Source organism: Furipterus horrens, unplaced genomic scaffold (genome assembly GCF_987537825.1).
Source record: "Furipterus horrens unplaced genomic scaffold, mFurHor1.1.pri manual_scaffold_17, whole genome shotgun sequence".
NCBI classification, from domain to species: Eukaryota; Metazoa; Chordata; class Mammalia; order Chiroptera; family Furipteridae; genus Furipterus; species Furipterus horrens.
Genome location: NW_028327187.1, coordinates 106,750,015 through 106,768,520, shown reverse-complemented (window position 1 = coordinate 106,768,520; position 18,506 = coordinate 106,750,015). Strand labels below are relative to the sequence as shown.

Here is an 18,506-nt window from a genome sequence, read left to right as displayed (position 1 = left end):
GTGCATTGAGCATCAGGCAGGACAAAGATTAGGCCCTGAGTGTTCAAAGGTGAACGTGACCCAGCGCCCACCCCAAACAGTACTTGATCTAATAGAAAGTAGCCATTGTTAATGCCAATTTTATGCACCAAAAGTATTTCTGGTGATAATATTTGAGGCCCAGTGACCAAAACTACCTTCTTTATTAAAATTTGCACATAATACATCCCCTGTGAGGTCAGGCTTGTGTTACAAAAGCATGGCTGTCCACACCATTGGAAAAAAAATTTTTTTTACGTGGACTGTAGATATAAATGTGAAAAAACAAGGATTCTAGGGGAAAACATAAGGGAATGTCTTCATGATCTCAGGGCAAGCAGAGATTTCTTAAATAAGACACAAAATATGCTAACCATAGATGGAAAATAAATGGGCAAATTGGGCTACATTAAAATAAAGAATTTCAGTTCATCACATAATACCATTAAGAAAACGAAGTGTATGGAATGGGAGATTTTGCAACACAAATATCCAACAGAGGACTTGTATAAAGAATACGAGGTCTGTCTGGGATAAGTCCAGCCATTGTTAATCTAAGAAGAATGGTTTTCACGGCATCAATGTAACCTGGCAGCCAAGGAGAGTGGACTGGAATGCACATGCGTAAACAATGAGACTACTGTACTGGTCCATAGGGTTGCTAGATGCCACTGAATGAGCATGTGTACTGTGTGGCTGTTGCATGCAAAATGACTGAGCGAGTAGAGCAAAGAATCTGCATCAGCTCTTGAACATTCCTTGGCAGAAACTATTTGGATTATTCAGAAGGCTACAGCTATAGGCAACTGGTGAATGGCAGCTTCATTATGACAACATGCCCACTCACGTGTCATGTCTCGTGTAGAGTTTTTTGTGAAACATCTAATCATCCAGATGACTCAGCCCCGCTACAGCTCAGATTTGGTGCCCTGTGACTTCTGGCTTTTGGCAAAACTAAAATCACCTTTTACAGTGTTTCTTGTATCTTATATCTTCTTCAGTAAATGTCTCTATTTTTTATATTACATGGCTGGATACCTTCTGGACAGACCTCGTATATAAATAACTTCTACAAGTCAATAAAAGGTAGATTACCAATAGAAATATGGCAAATAGACTCGAGTAAGCACTTCACAGAAGAGGATGTTGGTTGTCTTGATTGGAGTTAGTGGCTGAAGGGGAGCCCAAGGGGCTTCTGGTCATAATTTTGGTTACGTGGGTGTTTACTTTGTGAAAAATCCTGCAAATTATGATCAGTGTATTTTTCTGTGATTTCATTGAGAAAGTTTACATAAAAAAGAAAATGCCTTGTTTCCAGGAGGAACAAAATATTTCCGAGGTTAACCCTGACTGCAAAATCTCTCTCTTCATGAAGCATTGCCTCTATTGTGAAAACAGAGGAAGTGCTGAGGTGGCTAGGGCAGGTCCAGTTTGTGGGGTCATCCTACATACGGAGTGTCAGTGTCTTGGGTTAGCATAAGGCCTTTGGCTGCAATATCCAAAGAAAGGTGGAGGAAAAAACCATTTATGGAGGAAGTGCTAGACATCAGCTTAATTACGTTACAGTTGGGGTATGGCTGACTCAGTCTGTAAACCTGTGTAAGCTACCATCGATGGATCACTTATCATGTGTCCAGGCATTGAAATTGGGACTTTCTGTGCATTAAAATGTGTGATGCTCACCACCACTCTGGGAGGTAGGCACCGTTATTATCCACACTTACAGATGAAGAAACTGAGGCTGAGATTAAATAATTTCCCCCAGTTGCAGCTGGAAAGCATCAGCAAGCTGCAGCTTGAAACTTGTGTCTGTGTTCTTTGAAAGCTTATCCCCTTGACATGCCTATTACATTGCCTTTAAAAAATTGTATTTGATTGGGCATAATGAGAAAAACTACTTACATAATATATGTAATGTTCAAACTTGATGACCAGAGCACTTTGAAATCTATTTTAAAGTCTGAGATTTGTGCACTACAGGTTTTTATGAACTGGAGTTTTCTTTTTCTGTTGTAACATGGTTCGGAACAGCTGGATGTGGGGTGGGGAGAGGAATGAGAACTCTTTCATGAAACAACACGGGTTATGATAGGAATGCCCTTGTATGGGTCACCTGTGAGCCCATCTCTGCCCTTCAGGGACATTTTAATAACCTGAGTAATTGCCTTTGATAGGCAGGCTTTGTTTTCTGCTCATTAATGACTCCCTACACTAGATTTTATTTCTCTTTCCACTAATTCAAATACAGAGGTACATAAAATGGATGCTGCCAACTGATTGCCACATCACTGTCTGCATATCAATGCTCTCCTGCCTGCGTGGGTATGAAGAGAAAAAGAGGACAAGGGAAAGGGTAAGACAAATAACCTGCGGTACCTGAATTTGTTTCGAAAGTGAAATTCTGGTACAGAAACTAGAATTTTGACATACACAAATTGTTGATATTTAGCATGGTTATTAGCATTTTGGGATTACCCTACTTAGCATAGGCTGTCCTCTTTTCCTCCTTGTGATACAGAGTGCCTTGGTGTCCAAGCAGGTAGATATTTAATACTTTGAGTTGTCTTGCTGCCGTGGCCAGTTTTCGGTCCTCAGGGCCTTCATGTTTGCAGCCTGTGGAATGTTTAGAGCATTGGAATGTTATCAAAAATTTGGATCATGTACTTCCAAATATGTCTCCCCAACAATCCAATCAATGACTGTAGAAGCAATATGGCAGAAAGACACATGATCTGATATGAATAGAAATATATATGGGTCTAGTTATAGAGCTTTCTGTTCTTTAAAAAAGAAACTTTCTTTATCCTTGCAGTTACTTATCCTGCTTTTATTTGTTTACTACTCAAGAAAGAAGCGCCGTACAAGTTTAAATAATAGAAAATGCCTGCCTCTTGCTCAATTTATTCTATTTGAATCTATCGAGTTACGTGGACTTGTTTGATGTATAGGTGCCTTTAAAAGCTGGACAGGAGTCTAGATTCCATTTTTTTTTTTTTTGAAATACAGAACTTCTAGTTTACAAGTCGATTCCTCTTCATAGACTATGTAATTATTTCTTAATTTGATTAGCACTGTACATTGTGTTTTGAAGCTATTCGGAGTACTGTAGGAGCATCTGTTGTACCATCATTTGGAGGCTGCTAGGTTGTTTCAGAAATAACCCCAAATGCCTTGACAACAACAGACATAGCTCGATGGATGTGGTGCCATGGTGCTGCATAGCGATACTTCATTTTGGCTTCGTGTTGGTAAATCAGTACTCTCAAGTATAACCAAGGTGGTCTTTTTTTTGGGGGGGGGGTTTTCATTGCATCTTGGCTTTCCTCTTGCCTTATTTAATGAAGTAGTGATAGCTGTCATTTTCCACATTCAAACAATAGCACCAGTGATTTTTATAAATAGAAATCATTTTCCAGGCAGGCTTATGTCTATGCTGGCAACCATTTTATACACATGGCCTCATTTAAATGGTCAGGACTTCGAATGTGTAAATGGCAAAGTTTTCAGGCAATTTGGGTAGGCTTTCCAGTCTCCCCTCTCCATTTCCTGTCTAAACAACTTCTTCCATATCCACAGAGTGTTTATACAACATTGAATAAAACTTCTAATGGGAAATTTCTTCCAGGTGACCTTCCTGGGAGGCTGGGCTGTGAAGAAATCTTAAGAAACCCAACCCTGCTGAAATTGCCTCCGTTGAGACTATTACTCCATGCAGAAACAAGGAAAAGAATTCAGTTATTTTTGGATATTGAATAAATGAATTCTGTTTCCTTTTGTGTAGGTGGCAGAAAACATTAACCCCTGCAGAAGGTCCAGTCTCAGTTGGAAATTGAACTTTTGGTTTCTTTGAGTTAGGAGAACCTTTGAGAAAAGAATGTTAAATTGTTTTTATTTGAACTTCAAGCAACTTGGAATTGGTTCTGCTGTATGCATATCTTTTATAGTTGTGTCTTTTCTAGGGTTTCCTGTCTTTACATGTCATTTTCTGGAGGCCGAGACTGTGATTATCAAATGCTCTCCAACTCAGCACTGCATGTGGGTGGATGCTAATGAATCCTTTCTTAACCTTCCTAGCACTTCTGGAGAAATCGATCAGTAGAAGGCGGGACACCGAAGCCATCCAGAAAGCCAAAATCCTTTATTCATCTTGCATGAATGAGAGTGAGTAATAAAGAAACATAAATAAAATATTTACCACCCTTATTCTTCAGAGTTCTCTTAATGTTTCAAGATATTGTTTAAGGAGGATGAGAACTAAGAATGCTATTAATGTTTAAAGGTTTTGTTTAAAGGAAGGAGCAACTCTCAAAAACTGGATTTTGACTAACTCTGTCTTAATGTTCTCTTGCTGGCTTGGTGGAGAAAACAGTTCTATTTCTATGGTTTGGCTTCTTTAAGTATCAGCTACTGCATGAGAAACTTGGGTAGGGTCAGAAGGACAAACCCCACTGTATGTGGTGCAGAAGCCAGAATCCAGAGACAAGGTGTGGTCTGAGAAGGAGCCTGGGAGGGAGGGCACCTGGGAGTGTTACTATGTCCCCTAATGACCTACCAGGGCCTAGAGAATCCTAGAGAAATCCAGATTCCCAGGCAGGCCAGGTTCCTTCTGCTTCTCCACCAGCCTAATAGTCATTTTTGTTGGGTGTCTTATGCATTTATCAGTATCTTGGGTCTTATCGGAGTTAAAAGAGACGTTTGTCATTTTACCTGGTCTGCTTTCTCAAGGCCATTGCAGGAAGAAGCCAGTGCCTCTGTGTTAACTTGTTTAGGCTTTGGGGTGTTATTTGGTTAGCTAGAACAGGACAGTAAAAGATGAGAAAAGAATCTGAAGCATGAATTCACCTTTATTGGGGAGTGAATTTTTTTTTTGAGCTGTTTCCTTTAGCTAGGGTTGTTCCTTAGTCTTACAGAGTATTACCAGCCTAACATCGCTCATTGCCTGGGGTCAGTGTAGTGGGCCCATCTTTTATTGTAGGGAATATCCAGCAGGTTCCCTAGTCAGCTCTCCTGGCTAGAACACTGGGTTTAGATAGTTACATTGCAGTGTGACTCATAGGTGGCTCCATCTCTGTTTATGCTCAGTCTTATCACCTCTCTGTAACAGCTGAAATGTTAAGTTGGGGCCTTACCGGAATTTTCTCTTGAGAAGATACCCTCGTATTCTAGTTTGGTGATCCAGTTTGCAATTCTAACTCTCCCTTCACATTTGCTTCCTTTCAGAAGCGATTGAAAAAGCAGATGCCAAGCCATTGCTACACATCCTGCGGCATTCACCTTTTCGCTGGCCTGTGCTCGAGTCCAATATTGGTTCTGAAGGGCTGTGGTCAGAGAGAAAGTTCAGCCTGCTGCATACACTCGCAACATTTCGTGGTCAATACAGCAATTCTGTGTTCATCCGTTTGTATGTGTCCCCTGATGACAAGGCTTCCAATGAACACATCTTGAAGGTATAGTGAGGACTCGGTAATCTTGTTGGTTTAGTCATTGCTGACTCTGAGCTCCCACCCACCTTTTAGTGGGAAATTGAACCAGTCTTGGCTTGTCCCTGCTTCCTGGTTGCCCCATTTCTCAGCCTTCCTCTTGTGTTCTGGGAGACCGTCCAATCATCAGTTATCTGTTTCTGAAAACGAACCCACTATTCCAGCCTTTGTTGCCCCTTCAAGTGTGCTTTTCTGCTGCTGGGGCCCGGGGCCTCTCACTCCCTTTCAGACCCTGCCACTTTCTAGGGACATTGACTGGTCCCTCTGCTGAGGAGAAGCTCTAACTTCTTTGGCTGCCTAGGAGATCCTTTTTTTGCCCTATAAGAAGTCTCCCTTACCTCAAATTCTCCTCCCTCGATGTACTTAGACTTCCTTTTCCCCTATGGTGAGATGGCACAGGATTTGTCACAGGCTTAAATGGCAGAAACATACAGGAGACAACAGAAGTTGATGCCCAAAACCATACCTTGTTATGTGTGTTTGGGTTTATTTTATGTAAAGAGACAATAAGAATGAGGATCTAAGGGACAGTAAAGGACTTGAATATGTGTGTTACTGAAACAGTGACTTAAAGTCATCATCACTCAGTGGACTGTATTTGTCTGACTCATAGCAAAACCCATAAGGATGACAAGGAGAGACTCCTTTGGAAATGAAGTTTTTCTAATCTCTTTGTTTTTCCTTTTCCTATATCATAATTTGTCAGATGTTTCTTTTTGTATTTCTAGTTTTTCTCCTAACCGGAGGTTTATTGCAGTTGGAGAAAAAAATTCATATTTCAGTTCAGTGTGTTGGATTTCCTAAACACATATTTTATTTTTAACTTGCAATATTCAGATGCAAAGATTTTTAAAAACTCAAATAACACATTGTCCTAATGTTGGCCTCTTGAGAAAGTCTTTTGCCTCAAGACGTTGTATGTTTCTAATGAGATTTAGTTGACAGACCATATTCAATCTGTTTGGTGTATTTAAAATGTTCCCTAGAAACCATAACAATCTGAAGGTTTAAGAAAGGTCTGGTAACTTCATTTGAATCATTAAGACTTTTATAATAAGTGGATTAAACTTCATTTCATCAGAGGGAAGCGTAGGCTTTCTTAATATTGTCTACACAGTTTCCTTTCCTATGAGACCGAAGATCAAAAGATTCTCCAACTGGTCCAAATCTAATTGAAAGCCAAAGCATCTTAATCATAATATTGTGTTTTGTGGTTCTGGCTTTCTTAGTTTTCAGAAGAAATGGTGGTAGATTGGGAATTGCATTATGATGAAGCCAGGCTGGTTTGTGACTTGGGGTTTTGGACCAATTAGAGAAAAAGATTGAACACTATAATTTGAGGATTTTAGTAACACACAAAGACAAAATGGCTGTTATGAAAACATCTTTTTTCTTTTGAAACAAAAGCAATATTTTTTCCTTGAATTTTTCATAACATTGCTAACTCTTAACTTGGCCTTTGTAGAATTTGTTGCATATGAAGGGGATTTTCATGGAAAACTATGACCCTACACAGATTTTAAGTATTAAAAACGAAAATATTTGAGATTATATTAGAGGAATGAGAAAGTAGAGGTAGATCCAAGTGATCTAACATTGTATAGACTAATGATATGGGAATATGGGATCCAGTTTTTATTAAGATGCTACTAATTTTTTGATTTGCTATTTAGATTTTATAGCCTATTAATTTGACTTAACTTTTAAAGTATGAATCAGATTTAAATTAGAAAAGCTGCTGTTGGGATCCACTTTATTTAGTTTTTAGGCAGTTGTTAATATTCAAGAAAAATAGATGATAGATTTAGAGAAAGATCTTTTTAAAATTTCATTTTTAACTTCCTATGTGGTTAAATTCAGTTTTTTTGGTGCATGTGTATACTATAAGTTTTGACAAATGCAGGCATCACCACCCTAATCAAGAAACAGAACAGTTCCATCACCCTGCCAAAATTAGCTTGTGTTGCCCCTTTGTAGTCAACCAGTTTCCCCACCCCCCAAACCCTATTCTCTGTCCTGTAGTTTTGTTTTTTCCAGAATGTGGTAAAAACTTCCCTGTTATGTCATGTATGAGTAGTGTGTTCCTTTTCATGGCCAAGTAGTATTCCATTGTGTATCACAGTTTGTTTATGCATTCACCAGTTGAAGAACATTTGGGTTGTAGCCAGTTTTTGGCAATTATGAATCAAGTTACATGCAGGTTTTTGTGTGGGCGTAAGTTTACCTTTCTCTTGGGTGAATACCTAGGCGTGGGATTGCTGAGTCCTGTGTAAGTGTATGTTTAACTTTACAAGAAACCGTCAGTTGGTTTCCAAAGTGGCTCTGCTGTTGTGCATTTCCACCCACAGTCTGAGTGATCCAGTTTTTCTGCATCCTCACTAGCTCTTGGTGTTATCTTTCCCCCCCATTGTAATAGACGGGTAGTTGTGCTTTACTGTTGATTGAATTTATATCTTCATAATGACCAGTGATGTAGAGCATCTATTCATGCGCCTATTTTCTGTCTGCGTATCTTCATGCGTGAAGTGTCTGTTCAGATCTTTTGCCCACTTTTAAATTGGGTTGTTGTTTTCTTGGGTTGTTGAATTTTGAGGGCTCTTTATATATTCTGCATGTAAATCCTTTGTTATATACAGGATGGAGAAAAAGTACAATAGGTTTACGGTTGTGAGTACATGAAACAGTTTATTCTTGTATTATTATTTATTAATTATTATATGATTTTTCATATGAATGACTGTAAACCTACTTTTGCCCCATCCTGTATGTGATTTTTTTCAAATAGTTTCTCCCTGTCTATAGCTTGTGTTTTCATTCTCTTTCTCAGAGCAAGTTTTTTTTTTTTTTTTTATTTGACCACCCTCTCAGAGCAAAAGTTTTTAATGTTGATGAAGTCCAGTTTATTTTTTATTTTGTGGATTATGATTTTGGTGTCATGTCTAAGAACGCTTTGTCTAACCTCAGGTCACAAGATTTTCTCTTATGCTCTGTGCTGGAAATACTATAGTTTTTAGATTTTACATTTAGGTCTGTGATCCATTTTGAATTAATTTTTGTACAAGGTTTGGAGCTGTGGGTAGAGGTTCATTTTTTTCACATATGGATGTCCAGTTGTTCTAGCACATTCTTTGAAAGAACTATCTTCTTCCCTTTGATTGCCTTTAAAGTGCTGAACGTCTTAATTCATGAAATGATGCTATACTCTTCCATAAAACTTCTAGTTATTTTGTTGTCTATTATTTGTATTTTTATCACCTATCCTAAGCTTTCCAGAGAGGATTCTAAAGTTTGCTAAGATTTCTCAAAATTAGCATTTGATTACTTTCAAATGAAATAAATCAATGCAGCACAGTGTTTTAGGGATGGGGAAGTGGACAATCTCATTAATCAATTCCATCCAGGTTGGCATTTTGCAAAATACTGCAGTGAGAGGAGTACTGGATCTGGTGACAGGAGATGATGATTCTCCTCTGAGCTCTTCCCAGCCATGTTAACTTGGAAGAGTCACATCACTCCTCTTGCTTTTGTTTCTCCACCCATCAAATAAAAGGGAAAACCAGAGAATCTCTAAGACCTATTCCCACTCAAAAAGCTTTGCTACTATTTATCAGTAAATGAGTGGATCAAAAAACTGTGGTACATTTACACAATGGAATACTACACAGTAGAAAGAAAGAAGGAGCTCCTATCCTTTGTGACAGCAGGGATGGAACTAGAGAGTATCATGCTCAGTGAAATAAGCCAGGCAGTGAGAGACAAATACCATATGATCTCACTTATAGCAGGAACCTAATGAACAAAACAAACAAATGAGCAAAATAGAGCACAGGCCAAACAAGGAACAGACTGACAGTGACCAGAGGGAATGGGGAAGGTGGGGAGGGAGATAATAGGGAAAAGAAGGGGAAGGGTCTAGTCAAGGAACAGGTATAAATGACCCATGGACAGGGTGGGGACTGACTGTAGGAGTAGGGGGTGGGCGGGGCAGGGGAAACCAATAGGGGAAAACTGGGAGAACTCTAATAGAATAATAATTTTAAAAAAGCTTTGATGCTATTTAGTATTGAGAGAACATTCAAAGGGTTAGAAACCATGAATTGGGGAAGCAGAGGCAGGTCTCTTATACTTTATATCTATCGTTGCTGAAGTGTGTATTTACATGTAGCTCTGAGTGTAGTGAATTGTTTTTGTAATGGTAACACAAGTTCAAAATATGACTGGGATGCAGATCTCATGGCTCTTGTTAACATGGTACATAAGAATTTACAGTGCAAGCAAAATACTTTGTTTTTATTTCAACAGCTGGACCAGGCAACGCTCTCCCTAGCTGTGAGGGAAGACTACCTCGATAATAGCACAGAAGCCAAGTCTGTAAGTTTTACTCATATTGAACTCTGCACCTCATCAGGCTGTTGTTGGGTTCATAAAGTCTTCGCGAATTCCTGACTCTTTACTGGAAATGAGCAATGTGGCTATTTGATAACCATATTCCCAATGCAGGAAGCAAAGGCCTCTTATTTACACAGGTAAGTGGCACTCCCTGTATTCTGGAAGTCTGGGCATCAAGGCTGTACAAGTGCCCGTGCTCTGTGCCCTCATGATCAAGCTGGGGAGAAAGCACTCCCAGATGATGAAGTAACCAAGAAATGAGCTGGCAGCCATTCCTCAGAAGTGCAGAGAGCTCGCTGCACATTACAGAAGTAATGTTTGGGGAGAGATACCTAGTCAACCAATGATTTTCACATTGTACTGCTTAAGAATCACCTGGGAAGCTTCTATTAAATGTCGATTCTTGGGCCACAGCCCTGGAGAGTCTGCTTTAGTAAACTTGAAGTGGGACTCAGGAATCTGTGTTCTTAACAGGTAACCCAGATTAGTGAGAACCAGATGGGATCAATCAGGTTAGACTTCTTGGGTGACTTGGAAACCCAGATTTGTATTAGATTATAGCTGGTTCTTTCCTGACACTTTGAATTCATTTTGGAAACTTCGTTGCACTTCCAAAGGAGCCTCAGGCAGCGGGGTCCCCTTGGTCAGGGAGATCTCTGGTTTCTGGCCCAGCCTGGGAATGCAGGAACTTAGACTGGGAAGTGCTGGTTCACAACACAAGTTTGTTCCTTTGCTGATACTAAACCCTAGAAGGCTCTGGAGGGCAGGAAGGCAATTTTGGCTGAGGGCAATCATCAGAGAAGGTTGGCAAGTGTTTCTTCTTGAAAGTGGATGGGATGAACTTTTGTCAGTCTGGGGGTACCTCTGTTTGTGCTGGGGTCACCACCCTATCAGCAACTGGGCTTGAAATCATCTCCCTTTATAACTGATCAGTCAAGTCCTGTGGATTCTACCTTCAGAATCTCTCTTCCACCTGGTCCCTCTCTATTCTTACTGCCCTGGGTCAGTCAGGTCCTTTGTAACTCTGGGCTTGATTGTAGAAGATGGCCTTTTGTTACCTCCTTCCTTCATTCCCTTCATTCCTTTCATTGTCTCCATAGTACCACCTGATAAAATCTCTTCTCAAAGAGCAGCACCCATCATGTTTTTGCTCACAAGTTAGGATCTAAATACCTCAGGGGAGTGCAAGGCCTCTTCGTGACCTGATCCCAGACTGCCTTTGCTGTATCATGCGTTTATTCTTCCCCTAACAAAGGCAGCTCCTGCAGCTCATAGGTCTCCTCACTGCTCCTGAACCTGTCTTCTTCAAACACCATGTCCCTGACTTCTCTAGGCTGTAATTCTTCTCCAGCTCTTGAGTTTTCAAGCACTCAACGTCTTTATTAAGGAAATTATTTTGGTCTTTCTAATGTTATAGTTAGTAATTACATGTTTATCTCCCTCGCATACTGAGAACCAGATCACACACTGGGAAATCAGACTTAAACATTATTTAATTTTTCATCTGTACCCCACCCCCCATATGCACAGAATACCTAGCAAGACATCTTGCATATATACAGACTTATTAAATATTTTTAAAATCGAACTGGGAATTGCAAAGCATTGTTTCTAATTAAGCGTATTTGCAAAAGTTGCTTACTGATTCAACAAGTATTCTTTAAGGGCCTGCTATATGCCAAGCACTGTATACATCCCAAGGTCATAAACATAGTAAGAATAGCTTACAGAATCAAGCTGTATGTCAGGAAATCTTATTGCTATAGCTGAGATTATTTAATGCTTAGTATATAGAGTTGTTACAAGTATATCTGAAAGGACAGGTGACCACCAATGAGATTCCTCAATTCCCACAAAATAAGGCTCTCCCCTCCAATGACATATGAATATCACGAAGATGGGTTTATGAACATGCAGGGAGCAAATTCTATATTTGCTATTTGCTCAGTTGTGTTTCATCATTTCTCTTATCTCTTCCTTCTTTTTTTTCCCCTGAGGTGGTGAGAACTTTGTAAAAACTATACAAAACTGAAAAGACATAGGGCTTCAGTTGCTGGTCTTTTATTTCTTAGTCATGCCTCCTGCTTTTAGCAACAGCTCTTTCCAATTATTTTATTAAAGCCTCTCTTGCCTGGAAAGAGGAGTCTGACCTTTAACTTTCTATTCTGGGCTCACTTGGAGATGTTTCACATATCCATAATATTGTCGGTTGCCACAAAACCAGTTCTCTTGATTCTTGGCGGGACATCTCTGTCTCTCATGGAAACAGTATCCAAGTAGCTATCACTCTTGTTTCTCCCAAAGTGGTAGGTGGGTGGTGAGTGTTGCGTAATGCCTCTACCATACGTTGAGTGTAGGTGAAATTGAAGGGCATTTATTTCCACCTGCTGCTTCTGCTCCCCACTGTCCCTGAAATACACTTCCTAATAGACTGTTGTCATGGTCACTTGTCTCTTTATCTCTTACAGTATCGGGATGCCCTTTACAAGTTCATGGTGGATACTGCCGTACTTCTGGGAGCTAACAGCTCCCGAGCAGAGCATGACATGAAGTCAGTGCTTAGATTGGAAATTAAGATAGCTGAGGTAAGGCAATCTAAAATCTATTTTTTTCTTTTTCTTATTTTAAAGGCAGTATACCCTGAAAAAAAAAATATATATATATAATAGCATTCTGTGACGTCGTCCTTTGGGAGTAGGAATAAGGACTATGACAGTAAGAAGAGCTCTTTATTCCTTCTGACTCCCTGGTTGAAGGCCATTCAGTACCCATATGCTGCTCAGCTATGGCCAAAGACCTTCTGACTATGTTTTCCCAGAGAAATTACTGTGTGACTCCAATAGAAGAATAGATACAAGGTGGGACCCTTGAAAAAACTGGAATTACCTTCTGGAGGGCAGGCACCTTATAGTACAGGCTTCGCCTGTTAGGTGAGTGTTCTAGAAACCCATTTGTATCAATATACCAGGTGGTGTTTTGAGAGGCTGTGTTCAGCATCAGTTAATTTTTTTGATGGGTGATTTATAAGTGCACCTGCCCCACATCATGCTGAGTATTCAGCAGTTTTTGACCAAAAACAGCATGACTCCCATGCCCCACCCTCCCTATTAACCCGATTTCTCCCCAAGTGGCTTCTTTTTTTTTTTTCCCTGAATGAAAGAAGTCCTCAAAGTGAAACGTTTTGCCCATGTGGAAGAGGTGAAACAAACAAACAAACGAAAATGGCATAAGCACTAAAAGGCATCCACGTGGATGACTTCAAAACCTGTTTTGAGCGGTGGAAAAAAGTCTTAATAGGTGTACTGCATCAGATGGAGAGTACTAAGATGGTGACTGAAATTTAAACATGTAAGAAGAAATACACAATTTTTAATAAAAAATTCCAGTTTTGGGGGTTCCCCCTCACATTAATGAATCCTTATTGATTTGGTTTGAGTGGAAAGCAATTTGTAATCTAATGTCTTTACACCATTCCCACTCAGGGTCATTCTGACCTAAGATATGGGCTTAGGGAAGTCTGTCCACCCACATTGTCTACACAATTTTCTGTAGAAAGTGTATAGCGAGGCACGGTGGTGAGCATTTTTAGCTGCCTTTCTGGTGCTGCTTTGTACCCAACTCTGTTTTTTTTTATTTTTTCTTGCCCCACTTTAATGAATGTCATTGTGTCATATGCTGTGTTCTATGTAAGTAACCTTAAATTCTTTCAGGCTAAATGGCGGAGATAAAAGAGATATAAGAACAAACTTGACGGAGAATGAGAAATCCTAAATGGTTAGCTTTGTTCATAGAATAACTTTTTTTTTCTAGAAGAACCCAAGTGTGAAATCCCTGTACATTCCCAGGCTCAGAGAGAACAAATACAGGGAGCTCTGCTTGTTGGGATACCTTGTAGTGAAAAAACATCATCAACAACAAAAACTTTTGTCAAGAAACACTCGTATCTGGGTTGGTAGTTTTCTGTAACAAGTTGGTAAAACTCCTAGAGTGCATGTGAGTCCAGGTGTTGCTTGGTTGTGTGTTTGGTGAAGTGGTGGTGGGGTGTTGAAGTGTGGAGTTGGAGTGATGGATGAGGACGAGGAGGAATTAGTCTCTCAGTAGCAGTGATGTATGTGTGTACCTCTCTCCAGACTTTTCCTTGCAACACGAAAAGTTTATTCCTGCATGTCACCTTGGAAGACTGTGAAGATCACTGCAGATGTTCTGGAGCCAAAGACTGTGCCTCTAACCCATGCTTAAAGGCTGTCTGGATTTTTTTTCCCAGGCAGGGAGGAGACCCAGAGCTCTAATTCGGACCGAAGCTCTAATGTATCAGGGAAGGCCTTACCCTGAGCCAGGGATTTAGACCAAAACGGGAACTAAAAACAGCTGGGCTGAGGCAAGACTGGGAATTGTCAAGAGGCTAAATGAAGTGACAGATCCACAGAGTAGGGGGAGCAGCTGGCAGAGAGCTGAGAACAGCTTCAAGGCCAAAGGGCTCCAACCTGGGGCTGCAAACTGAGTAGAGGGAGGAGTGGAGAGTCTGAGGCAGTGATTCAAACAATGCTGGGAAGATGTTTGTGAGATACAGGAATTCCCTCCTGTGCAGGGTGAGGAGGGAGAAGCTAAGGGCACTGAAGCATTTAGAAATGAGGGGGCAGATGTCTGCCACTCATCCCTCCATGACTTTGCCTCGAAAAATCCATAGGACATGAATTTTTGGCCTGCTAGTAATGCTCACCTTTGTTACACACCAGGTCACTAGGGACATTCACAATTGCACATGGTCCTATGGAAACTTCTAAAGCTTTCTTGGGGAGGTCGGACAGCCTAGCTGAGCACAAATAAGTCATTGTAAATCCAGCCAGGGAAGTGTGCATTTAACCAATCCCAGCTAGAGAGATGTGTACACCAGGGGAGACCTTATTGATGGAGTGGCCCTTGTGATTAGAGCCAGGTGGAGTTTAATGAAAAGGCTTGATAGAGGAAATGAATGTAATGAATCTAGTCTTTAATCACAGTTCAAACCCTGGGCGTGGTGATGATACATAAGGGTGCAAGGGTAGGAGAGTCCTGTGGGAGGTGGGAAGTGGCAAGTTTAATGCAAGAGTCAGATGATGTGCTTCGGGGCTGGGCCCGGGGAGCTAATAATGCCTGGCTGTGGAAGTGATTAAAATCGTCTGTGAGGAAGATGGTCATTGCCACTTTTCCTAGGTTAGATTAAACATAACAGAGGTCAGAAGCTTTGGTTTGTTTTGGTGTTGGCAAAATGGCCAAGGGCAGGCATGTTGGGAATGGAAAGAGTGAGAAGAGTCAGGACTGGAGTTGCAGATTTGGAAATATGTGTCTGGATGGTGACTGAACCCATACCCCCAGCCGTGGGGCCAGGGGACTCTAAAGGCCAGAGAAGGCAGAGGGAAGAGGGGAAGTGAGGGAATGATCACAGGTGGCATTGGTGTCCAGATAGTCTAGTGTTCTTCAGTGAAGATGTGGCCCTAGGGATGAAGGATAGTCTATGGTTCATGAAACACTGAGGTCATTATCTGGACGCCACAGGTGAAGGTGGGAAGTTTGTCTCAATTGACTAACCTCAGTTTGGCTGTCAAAACTGGGCCAATAATAGATGTTGTCCATCCACATTATAAATGAGGAAAGGGTTGTGGGTAGTTATTTTTGTACTGAGGACAATGTTTCACACTGAACAGGTTAGGAAAGTTTCTTTTTATTAATCTTAGTTTTGCCTAAAGTGACATCCTTTTTTTTTTCCTCTCCCAAGTTCAACACCATATCAGAATTTTGAAAAACCGTATGAAACTATGCAGATGTTTGGGCACATGTATCATGGAAAGTGTCATGCAGTAAGAAATGGTTCCTTTGTAAAAATAACCAATGTCTCCTTCCAACAGATAATGATTCCACATGAAAACCGCACCAGTGAAGCCATGTACAACAAAATGAACATTTCCCAACTGAGTGCTATGATTCCCCAGGTTGGTGAAAACAATCCAGGGAATTTTTTTAACGTTATTTTATAAGTGATTGTATTTCATCGGTGTGTAAGTTTTTACCTTGTAAAACCTACTATCCATCTTTTTGGTTATCATCATCTTTGTCCATTATTACATAAAATATCCCTTATCTGTGCATCAGGTTGCTTTCTGCTATAGGGGGACAGAATAACCTTTCCAAGATGGCTTAAAAACTTACAGCCAATTTTGTTATATGTCCAAAGTCCAGACATAGGTGGGTATTGGTGTTGCTTTAACTATTTAACAGTGTTGTCAAAGACCCAAGTGGTTTCTAGAATATCCGCGGATGTCTTCCTTGTATTTCTATGGCATTGGATAGGGACACATAGACATTCCTACCTACAAGGAAGGCCAGGCTGGTGAGTAACTGCTTTTGCATTTCAATAGTGGAGGCAGGCAATGAAGAAAAAAAGGAGGCTGGGAATTACTTTTGGGGTATCCAATTAAAACAAGAAGATAATGATGCTCTGAAGATGGGACACATTAATTTTTGTTGCTGCTTCTCCTGTGTAAGAAAGGCTGTGGCAGAGGGAAGACCGATAATCTCCTGGGGCATCTGTGTCTGTATGAACAAGAAAGTAAATGAACATGGGAGACAGGGAGAGTGCAGGGGGGAAAGGAGGGAGAATGCAGGAGAGAAGGAGAGGAGGGAGGGAGAGTGCAGAATGGACACGGGGAGAGAATGAAGGGGAAGAGAATTGAGGAGGGAGGGAGAGAGTGTGCTGGAGGGATCAGCAGACTGAGTGAGTGTGCATATTACCAGGTGAGTGTATTTGTTGTCCATGTGCAGATGGTACAGAACACATGTTCATTTTTATGGTACAAGCTGTAGGTGTGGGTGGCAGTGATCAGGCACTTAATTTATAGATTGGGGCAGTTGCATCTTGAATTATTTGGTTTGAAATCACAAGAAGTGGATTATGTTTGACTGTATATTTATTTGTCTTGCTTGCACCGAGCAAGAGGTACTTTCACTCTGCTTTTTTTTTTTTTTCTCTTTCTCCTCAGTTTGACTGGCTGGGCTACATCAAGAAGGTCATCGATGTCAGACTGTACCCTGACCTGAAAGACATCGGTCCCTCAGAGAATGTGGTGGTCCGTGTCCCGCAGTACTTTAAGGATCTGTTTAGGATATTAGGCTCTGAGAGGAAGAAGTAAGAGCTTTCTTGTGTATTTTGCTGTGACTTTTGTTTTTCCTTTTAAATTATGAGGCCTTCCCTCTCACGTCTTTTGGAGACTCTTTTTAATGCAAGTTACATCAAAAGAGTATTGGGGAAAATCACGGTGCTCTTTGTGACAAATCGGCCAAAACCACTGTCTCGTGTAATTTACTTGCTGCAATAACAGCGCATACACAATGTGTTTGCCCCTTATTTCTAATCTTTCTCCATATTCTCTTTCTGAAAACCTAAGTTGTTTGTTAGTTTTGGGAAATAGTTACATAATGATGTTGTTTTCCAAGGCTTCTGTATGAACATCTTCTGTCCCCCCAGTTTATTCTTGGTCTTTTGCTGCTTTTTTTTTCTGGTTTCTGTTTAGACAATAAGTCACTTTGTGGCAATAAAGTGAAGTACGTATAGTGGAAAGACATAAGATCACTCTGAGAGCTGTAGAGAAATTGCACTGATGAAACAACTTCAGGAACTGACAGTGTTTTTTTTAATTTGAAAGAATGTTTTAGGGTCTCTTGCTGTATTACTTTAGCACTACACAACAAGGAGATCCTACAAATGACCAGGAAAAAGAATTTTACATCTTCATGAAGCCATTTAGATTTGACTACAGAAAATGAAGCACAGAAACATCACCTAGTTTAAAAAGACAAAGGCTAATCATCAGGCCATGATTAAAAATCGTATTTTTTAATTTGGACTCAGCCAAACCTATGTTCCCAGGAGTTATGTTTTAAACAAAGGTGCCTACAAAAGTCCTAGAAATAAGATTTAGCACCCATCCCCAACTACAGAAACACTTAGATACTTGTGAAGAACTGCTGTTCCTTTTAAGATATCTTCTTATGGAAAAAGCAATATGTGTTCATTGAGGAAAGCATACCAAACAGCATACGTACAGACACGGGAGATAAGAAACAATAAAATCACTTAAAATTCAACCAAAGATAAGCAGTGATTCTTTGAAAATCCTCTAAGTGAAAATTGAATTTAGAGGTACAGAGTATTTGTGTGGGGTAGAGCCTTGCTATTCAAACTGTTCTCCATGGACAGGTGCATGTGGTAAAAATACAGATTCCAAGGCCCTTTCTCCATAGAGGCTGATGAAGTATTGGGTTGGCCAAAAAGTCCATTTAGTTTTTCTGTAAAATAAAAGACATGAATAACTTTACTGATTTGGATATTTTAAGTATGTCGGCTATCTCCTGCATGGTATAACATTAATTGTTCTCAATTGATGTCTCTCTTTGATTGCTATCAACTTCACCTGGTCTGCCTGACCATGGAGCATCATGCAGTGAGAAATCTCCAGCATGAAACTTCACAAACCACTATGGATATGTTTGATCAGTCACAGCACCTTCTCCGTACACTGCACAAATCTTTTTTGTGTTTTAGTTGCATTTTTACCTTTCTTCAAATAATATATAATATGCCAA

The 18,506-nt window shown here is 40.3% G+C and overlaps 1 protein-coding gene across 3 annotated transcripts in view; it reads left to right on the top strand.

Moving 5' to 3' along the window:
- Positions 1-18,506, top strand: part of PHEX (phosphate regulating endopeptidase X-linked) — a 164,226-nt gene that overhangs the window by 31,020 nt on the left and 114,700 nt on the right. For all 3 annotated transcript variants that reach the window (XM_090264399.1, XM_090264398.1, XM_090264400.1), the window contains exons 4-9: positions 4,093-4,179; positions 5,239-5,465; positions 9,801-9,869; positions 12,356-12,472; positions 15,773-15,856; positions 16,904-17,049. In XM_090264399.1, the coding sequence (XP_090120525.1) occupies positions 4,093-4,179; positions 5,239-5,465; positions 9,801-9,869; positions 12,356-12,472; positions 15,773-15,856; positions 16,904-17,049 (730 nt within the window). The remainder of the gene's footprint in view (positions 1-4,092; positions 4,180-5,238; positions 5,466-9,800; positions 9,870-12,355; positions 12,473-15,772; positions 15,857-16,903; positions 17,050-18,506) is intronic.